This window comes from Monoraphidium neglectum (assembly GCF_000611645.1).
Source record: "Monoraphidium neglectum strain SAG 48.87 unplaced genomic scaffold scaffold00503, whole genome shotgun sequence".
Classification (NCBI taxonomy): Eukaryota; Viridiplantae; Chlorophyta; class Chlorophyceae; order Sphaeropleales; family Selenastraceae; genus Monoraphidium; species Monoraphidium neglectum.
Window position 1 is genome coordinate 6,690 of NW_014013125.1, and position 8,525 is coordinate 15,214.

General features: G+C 60.5%; 1 protein-coding gene across 1 annotated transcript in view; it reads right to left on the reverse strand.

Moving 5' to 3' along the window:
* Positions 1-7,969, reverse strand: part of MNEG_3836 (hypothetical protein) — a gene marked incomplete at both ends in the record, with an annotated part of 12,984 nt that extends 5,015 nt beyond the window's left edge. Inside the window, 21 exons of the mRNA XM_014047685.1 lie at positions 474-579; positions 825-922; positions 1,978-2,071; positions 2,240-2,501; positions 2,722-2,837; positions 3,021-3,158; positions 3,415-3,517; positions 3,806-3,886; positions 4,087-4,187; positions 4,369-4,496; positions 4,734-4,794; positions 4,972-5,090; positions 5,254-5,335; positions 5,525-5,821; positions 5,966-6,046; positions 6,329-6,406; positions 6,548-6,611; positions 6,789-6,853; positions 7,122-7,257; positions 7,484-7,594; positions 7,767-7,969. Coding sequence (XP_013903139.1) covers positions 474-579; positions 825-922; positions 1,978-2,071; positions 2,240-2,501; positions 2,722-2,837; positions 3,021-3,158; positions 3,415-3,517; positions 3,806-3,886; positions 4,087-4,187; positions 4,369-4,496; positions 4,734-4,794; positions 4,972-5,090; positions 5,254-5,335; positions 5,525-5,821; positions 5,966-6,046; positions 6,329-6,406; positions 6,548-6,611; positions 6,789-6,853; positions 7,122-7,257; positions 7,484-7,594; positions 7,767-7,969 — 2,524 coding nt within the window. The remainder of the gene's footprint in view (positions 1-473; positions 580-824; positions 923-1,977; positions 2,072-2,239; positions 2,502-2,721; positions 2,838-3,020; positions 3,159-3,414; positions 3,518-3,805; positions 3,887-4,086; positions 4,188-4,368; positions 4,497-4,733; positions 4,795-4,971; positions 5,091-5,253; positions 5,336-5,524; positions 5,822-5,965; positions 6,047-6,328; positions 6,407-6,547; positions 6,612-6,788; positions 6,854-7,121; positions 7,258-7,483; positions 7,595-7,766) is intronic.
* Between the last annotated feature and the right edge of the window lie 556 nt (positions 7,970-8,525).

The window sequence follows — 8,525 nt, forward strand, 5'->3', positions numbered from 1 at the left end:
GTGTGTGTGTGTGTGTGTGTGTGTGCGCGTGCGTGTGTGTGTGTGTGTGTGTGTGTGTGTGTGTGTGTGTGTGTGTGTGTGTGTGTGTGCGTGTGTGTGTGTGTGTGTGTGTTTGTGCGTGGTAGAGCACAATACTGACACACGGCGCGTGTCCGCGCGCATGCACGTGCGCATGCGTGCACGCGTGGAGTGTCCGTGTGCAAGCACGGGCATGCAACAACATATGAGCGAGCAAAGGGCCCAACGACAGATCGGGAAAGAGGCGACATACATCAGCTGTCACCAAGTCAAGGCAATCAATCAGAGATGCTGCGCGCTCGGTTTCGTGATGTAGCATGACGTACCCAGCCGTGCCAGGCTTCATCTATGATACGATCACAATTGTCTGCATTTGTGTGAAAGCGCTTCCGCCAGCTGCCTGCTGCAGCTCCCGCCTGCCCCCCCCCCAAAAAAAAACAAAATCATCCTTCCACCTGAGATCGTCGCCAGCAGGCGCCTGATGCGGTTGATGACGGCCACCGCCTGCAGCGCCTCCTCACGGCTTGGGCGGCCCCCATAGCGCACGCTGCCAGGCAGGCTCTGCAGAGCGGTTGCATTTGGGCGCAGGAGATGACAGTTGCGCGAGGTAAGGGGCATAAATGCAACACAGCGTGGCAGCAATTGAATCAGGCTGCAATAGTGGAGGAACCACGTGTCGCGGGTCACTGAGGACCACTGCAAAAGAGGGCCCATCACAACACGTGGAACGCCTTGCCCAAATGTACCCCGAAAGTATTTTGCAGCAGCTACCTTCTGCGGCTGTGCGTGGCCAACTCCCGACCCACCTGCCAGGCCTTGAGGCAGAAGCAGGCCTCCTCGTTGTCGCCAAGGGACAGGGCCAGGTTCTGCAGCAGGGGGCTCATCAGCGCGGCACCGCCAAAGCCTGCCAGGGTTGATGTGTGAAGAGGGTAGAGCAGGGTATTGAGATGCCAATAATGACGGCGTGTACATCAAAACGTTAAAAGCCTTTCCGTCGGGCCTCACCCCAGCCGCTCTGCCCGCCCACCTGCCGCGCCGGCCCCCCTCTCTGCGGCCTGGCGCACGGCTCCCTCCAGTGCCAAATCCAAGTACAGCAGGTCCCTAGTGTGTGTGTGTGTGTGTGTGTGTGTGTGTGTGTGTGTGTGTGTGTGTGTGTGTGTGTGTGTAGGTCGTACAAAAACAGAGATGGTGGTAGTGATACAGGGATCATGTGTTTGGTGTGCAGCCGTACTTTTGGCAAGTTGCAATGCAAGTGCTTGCGCAGGCGCGACGAGTGGTGGCTGCGGAATTGAGCTGATGAAACCTTGGAGGAGTGCACAGTGTGTGCTGAGGCAGCGATACAACCAGCGCCACATGGAGTCAGGGAGCGGGGAGGCTCACTTGTTCCCGGCCACCCCCGAGGCGATCTCCGTGCGCGCCTCCACTGCGGCCTCAATAAATGGCAGGATCTGGACCGTTTGGAAAGGTTGGATCAACAGGTGGGAACAACAGGCCAGCCGGAGTGTGCTAGGCTGCTTAGTGGTCGCACAAAAGCTCATGAGTGCATGCAGGCCGGCAAAACAAGGAGCCGGACCTCCCTGCCCTGAGACCCCGTTCCCCACCCCAGGAGCCCCTCAAAAGCGAGTGCTTGCCGCCAGCGCACCTGGCTGTCCCCAATGTGGCTGGTGACGTAGCCAAGGTAACCGCGCGCACTCTGGGGCAGGCTGGACCCCACCGCCGCCGCACTTGCCTGAGAAGGCCAGGGGGTGAATAGTATGCATGGGGTTCCAGGGGGCAAGCCCCGCGCGAGGGCCCCAACAAGGGAAGGCATCTGCAGACCGCAGCAGCCCGCCCACCCAATCACCAGGTCGCGAGGGGCAGCTGGTCTGTGGAAAAGCAAGCACGCAACGCGCTCCACCTCCTGGGTCCCGCACTGCTACTTGGTGACACGCACAACCATGTGACTCTGCGCTCCCGCACCCTCCGCGCCTGCGGCGCCCACCTGCAGGTCTGCTCCACTGTGCACGCTCTTGAGAATTCCGAGATAGTTGCGGAACTCGCCGATGAGCGCATCCTGGAGGGCGTATGGCCGATACAGGGGGGTGGATGACATTCCAAACCACAACGCACAACAGCAACAACTGTGCGCAGTGTTGTGGGGCGGCAACGTCCAATACACAAACCCCTCGACAGCATCACCCCTGTTGCTCTTGTCGACCACAGTGTTTAGACGCAGTCCCACCTTCTTGTCGCCAAAGAACTGCGGGGGCGTCTTGATGGGCCTGTCGAAGCTCTCCAGCCGCTGCCGCGTGATGCCGTGGTCAGAGAGCACGCGCCAGTAGCGGCCCTCGTCCCCATTGGACTCCAGGAAGGCTATGTACGCGGCGCAGATGGGGACGTCGTCGGGGGTCGTGTTGTTGTGCAGCTTCTGGTGCCACTCCTCCATCCAGGTGCCCTTGAGCTCTGGGATGTGGTTGCGGTGCATGATGTGCAGGATCTCGTCCCTTGGGGGTGGGACGCACAGGGGGAGCGGCGAGGAGGGGGGTGAGCGGGGGCAATTCACCAAAGAGACAGCGGGGGGTGGGGAAAACGGCCGGCCGGTGGCGGGTGAAACGCTGCAGGGAGCAGAGCAGAGCCATGAAAGTTCTGGAAAAGAATCATGCAAGCTTGCCCTGCCTCAATGATGAAGAATTTGCTTGGCGCATATGAAAGTGGTGCGCTCACCTGATGCGCTGGCCGTCTCCGCCACGGCCAACAGTGGTGAGCATCATGCGCACCCACTCCTGTGCCTCCCCGTTGGTGCGCTTGTGGGCCTCGGCGATGGTGCGCGTCAGGCGCTCCTATTGGAGAGCAGGTGACCGCGAGATGGGTGCGCGAGATGGGTAATACTAGGCAGGCACCTGTGTTGGGGTGCCAGATAAGCCGGTAACATGCTGTACGCGGATAGAGGGATACTGACAGACAGCATCAACCATACACATGCCACCATGGCCGACCCTACCCGCGAGCATGGCCTCCCTCACCTGCGCCCCCGAGAGCATGCGGGGCTGTGTGTTGTAGTTGCGCTGCCACGTCAGCTGGCGTGTGGAGCTGTAGCGCAGCCAAACGTAAATGTCGGCCATGGCCTGGGCGGGGTCCACCTCGAAAAAGCCATCCAGGATCTGGGGCCGATATTTCATGGGGGGGTGGGGGGCGGCGCACCGCGTGGTTGAAGCAGAGATTTGAAGGAAATTTTTAAATGGACATGACTGGCAACCATGCTTACATGCAACAGTGATACAAAGGATGCACACCAAATTTGCGGAATAAGCAGGGAGGCCACGCCTTCAAAGGAGCCGCACAGGCATGATAATGTGCATCACTGCTGGCCTGCAAAAAGCTGACCACACCTCAGTCCTGCGGCCCTGGCGCCCTCACCTCGTTGATGTTGTCCGCGGCCTTGTGGAAGCGGTGCATGAGGGTCCAGTGGAACGAGTTGATCTCCGCGTTGAGGATGACACGCCACAGGTCGTTAGCGGCGCTGGGTACAGGGGGCCGACGGTGCAGGCAGCAGATGTGGGCAGAAGTGGGGGTTGAGGGAACTTGCAGGGCATGCGTATCTGCACAGTTCTTGGCGGAGCGGGTCAGGAAGAGGCAGAGCTGGCGGGCAGACGCTTTTGGAAGGAGCTTTGCAAGCAGGGACACAAGAAGGCCGACAACAGCCCGTGATCAGGAAGAGAATCACTGGAGAGTTGATCGCCAAGCTGCGCTGGACTGTGCTAAAGCGAACAGCACAACAGACCGGCAGGCAGTCAAAGCACCCCTGCACCTCTCTAGCAGACCGGAGTTGTCCACCTCCTTGCCGCGGGTGGGCAGGGGCACAAAGAAGTTGCCATTGGCATCTCGGTACCTGCAATATACCGGGAATCAGCCAACAGGACATCCATGTGGAGAGTCATGCAAGCCGTCGGTGGCATTTATGGCAGCCACAAATGCACCAAGCCGCCCGATCAGTCAGCTCTAGCAAAGCGCTGTACAAAGTGGTTGCCTGGCGTAATCCGGCGACCGCACTGCAGCCAGACGCAGCTGCAGTGAGTTCAGAGCGCCCACCAGCGCGTGGCGTCGCCAGAGCGCAGCACAAACGTGAGGCCGCCAATTTCCGCGTCGGCCGGCACGGTCAGGTTGACGCGCTGCAGCGGCACCTTGGCGCCCTGCGCGACAGTTCACGGGTTGCCGCCAGCCAAACCTTAGAGAAATTCTCACATGTTTGCGACTTCCTTGCTTTTTTTGAAAAGTTGTCCGTTCGTCTCCAGCAACTGGGAACAAGGTTAATGCAAAGTCCTGACCCCCCCACCACAAGACAGGACAGAAGCATTTACCCAGCCCCCGCACCTGGACTTCGACGTCGCACTCCTCCTCGTTGCACGCGTCAAACGTCGTCTCGCAGGCGATGCCGCCCTCCAACGCCACCGTCTCCCCAGGCCACAACGGTTTCGGGGGCCGGATCCAGTCGCGGGAGCCTGGGGAGGCGAGGGGAGAGGAGAGAGGGCCAATGCATGGTGGGATCATGCGTACCTCAATTGGGAGCAGCAGCCTGACTAAGCTGGGCGTATGCAATTCAATTTCCTGCAGGAGCTTGGAGGCAGAGGCAGGGCAATCGAAATGCGAGGTGCGAGGTCCCACACAATTGTTGATACTGTAATGGGTAGGGTTCGGCGCACTTCACTGCACCGTGCAGCCCGTGCATGCGCACGCACCCTGCTTGGTGATGCCCCAGTGCAGCACCAGGTCATTGGCAGAGTCCGTGGTCAGGGAGATCTGGGGAAAAACAAGATGGGGAGGAAGAAGGCATCTCAAATAGGCCTCCGGCGGGTGAGTGCCCAGTTGTCGGGCGGCACGGGTGTGGAGACCTGCCTGCGGGTCAACAGCCCGTCGGCATATACCTGCGAACGTTCCCCCAACAGCAACCCCCTTGCCATCGCCCCCGCAGCGCACAGAGATGGGTCCGTCGCCAGCGCCGTCGCCGTCCTCCCCACGCGGCTGCTTGACTACCGCCAGCAGCTCGGCCTTGGAGCCCAGCTGGAACACACGCCGCCAGCGCGTGGCTCCATCGACTGGGGAGGGTGGAACGGGGGCGAGGGGTGGACGCTTGTATGAAGAGAGGATGCATGAATCAGTCGAACCCAAAAAAGAGTGGGTTGTCAGTTTGTAAGCACCAGCATCCACTGAAACGCACTCAAACCCAGCGGTTGACCACGCGGCGCAACTCTTACTCACCCGCAGCGCGCTGCACAAGGAAGTCGAGGGGCTTGACCTGCTTCGCCTTCTTGTCCTCCGAGAGGGCAGGAGCGGTGACCTTCTGCAGGGGTTGCCCATCAAGAATCCAGGATGCATGTCAGCGCTGGTGGCTAAGTGCCCCTCAGCATGCCAGCATGGCCGCCCCGTTGTGCCCACTGCTCGCCTCAGATGCCGCGTAGCTACTTGAGCAGAGCAGCAACAGGCACGTATTCTGAGGCATGCACACCGGCAACAAGGGCGAAGCCCGCACCTTGATCATTTGAAGGGGGTTGCGCTTTGCCGCTCCCAACGACTTGCCAACCTCCGCCGGCGCCTGCTGTTTCTTTTGCTGCTCGCGCTGCCGCCGCTCCTCCTCCTCTCGCTCAGCACGGTCCCACTCCTCCTGCTGGCGCTTCTGCTGCACATCAGCGGCCTGGCTGTCCGCTGTGGCCTTCTGCTGCTGCTTCTGGCCACCGCCCTTGAGGTTCTCTTCAATCTGCTGCAGCGTCATGCCCGAACGCAGCTTCTCCTCAATGCGGTTGCGCGCGGGCGCCCCAAAGTCAGCGCCCTGTACACGCATGGAGAGCGTTGAATTGGCATGTCACTGTAAGTGTGCGATGGCTGTTCTGGAAGTATGTGTTTCATGGATTAGATCTCAATCACATGATCGGTGACAACAACTCCGCCTACCCCGCTGCATTGCCCTGCCCACCTGCGGTTTGCCGGCCTCCTCCCACATCACAAAAGCCTGAACCGCGATGAGCGAGTCCGGGATGACCACCGGGCGCGACGGCTGGCGGAGCGGGGAGGTGCAGGCAACATGTCAGTAGAGCAGTGGGTACGGCCTCGGCAAAAAAGCCGCATGGAGGTGGGCTGGCCCACTGCGTGCCGCGAAACAGCATCCCTGACGTCGCAAACGCAGTCTTGAGAAATCTGCACATCAGCCGCAAGAACCTTTGTGGTTGCGGCGTTTCAGCTGGGGCAGCACAGTCATCCGCTCAAGTGACCAGCGGACGGCCCTTGCCGCAACCCTCTCGGTACCACAACTCGACCCGCAGCCCCCGCCGCCACGCACCTCAGGAGCTGCCCGTGGCGACACAGGGGTGCGTGACGCCACAGCGGTGCTGGTCTGGCCTAGGATCTCGTCAACCACCTGTCAGTTGCAAAGGGAGAAGATAACCGCAGGGCTCAGAAATCATTGTAATGCGTGGGGCATTGGTGGCGCAGCAGGCGAGGCATGCGCACTTTGCATTGCGTCGGCCGATTTGGAGGTTTGGCCCAACTATTTGCTTACGTTGATCTTGTAGTTGGCATAGAGCACCTCGCCGCGTGCCACCCTGCGAAGCTCATCCAGCGGCCTGAGAGGAGTGGAGAGGGAGTAAAAGGCTTGCAGGGCGCCCCCGCCGTGTGTGCTTGCTGCGCAACTGGCGCCTACAACAGCAAGAACGCGGCGTTCTGATCATTATGCACAGCGGCGCACGGACATGGGGCCACACAGGGCTCTGTCACGCAACCTGTTCTAGAGATGAACCCACCTGCCAGCGCGCAGCAGCGTCTCCATCTCCTCCACGGCGGCGTCATACTCCATGTTGGCTTGAGCCTTCATGGCAGCAGTAATAGTGAGGGGGCGCGGCAAATTGATGGGTCGTCCCTGGGGCAGTCGGCAACTGCCTCTGTGCAGCTGGTAAAGACCTCTGGGCCTGGCAATTAACGGACACTGGGCGGCAGCAAACACTTCGAAGCAGCAACCCTACGGCGGGTGCAACCAACCCCTCGCCGATCCTCCCAAGCAAAAAAGCAAGCAAGAAAGCCCGTGGCTCTTTGTCACCCCTGGTCCTCCAGCCCCCCAAGAAACGCCCGCCGCTCACAGTGCTGCGCTGCGGGCGGCCACCGTAGTCCCATTTGATCCACGCCCAGGTGTCACACAGATCCCGAGGAATGTCGGGGATGTCCTCGCGCTCCGGGCGCAGCGGGACTGCAAAGTTTGTGCTGTGGAAGTCATACCTGCGGGGGCGAGCACAAGCAAGCGCAGGAGGACGTAGGGAGAGCAGGTTTGGATTGAATGCTGGGACCCACAAGACCGGCAGGCGGAAAGGACAAGGTCGCTGCTCTGACGCATTACTGTACTTAGTTTGCTGTGCACTCGCTGCCCCAAATATTCACAACTCATGGCAGTACCTGCCTGCCACAACTCCTGGCAACACCCTGCTCTTTGTGCACGACCACCCACCATGTGTTGGTAGCGTCGTCTTTGAGCACAAAATTGAGGACGTCACTCGCCTCGTCACCAGGCAGCGTAATGACCACCTCGCTCTTGCCGTTCCCCCCTCCACTCACAGGCCTGGAGGGATCACATCGCAGGGGCGCCGTCAGGTGGGGCAGCAGCTAATCTGGTGATCTCATTGGTGCTGACCTGCCCGTGTAGGTGCAGATGATGACCGTCATGAATCCTAACCAGTATCACACCAGTGCAAGAACCGCAAAGCCTCAAATGCACACGCCGGCGCGCCCACCTGAATGCCGTCTGCAGTGCTCTGTCCTTGTACTGCCGCGTGCCATCGGGCCGCACGGCCTCTCCGGGCAGCCGCCAGCCGCCCTTGTAGTCCTTGCCACCCTCCAGGCCCCAGTGCAGCAGAAGCCGACCAGCCTCAAGGTCGGTGGTCGCGCGGATCACCTGTGCACCGCCCTCGCTGCTGACCTCGACCTGACAGTGCATGCATCAGGTGATTTGATGGGGACATGGTGAGGGCGAGCATGAGGATGGTAGACGGCAGAGCAGCTTAACGGCATTTGCGGCGCCGCACTGTAAGGATTCGCCTCGAGGCCAGCCGCGGCAGAGCTTCAGCTGCATGCGCCACAACAAGGTGCCACACACAGGCGTGGTCTCTGCGCACCGTTATGGTTGCATTCTTGGGCAGGGTGAACCTCTTCACGAGGACATCAGTGCCCGGCTCGGCAGCGGCCACCGCACGCACTTTGAGGGCAGTGCGTCCTGTGGCGCCACGCATGCGGCAGGCGGCACATGCGCAGCTCAGCGCAGGGCGAGGGCGACTAGAAGGCTGCATATAAGCAAGATATGCACATGCGTGAAGTTGCCGCCGTTGTTTGTAGTGGCGATCACATGCGGCGGCCTGCCGGCGTTGCAGCACCATGGCATGCGTCGGCAGACTGCTGCTGACGTCTTGTGCCTTCACCATCTTAACATCCATCTGTCGCTATATATATTAAACCATACGATCCTCGTCTGATCGCATACGACCGCGTGCTTTTGG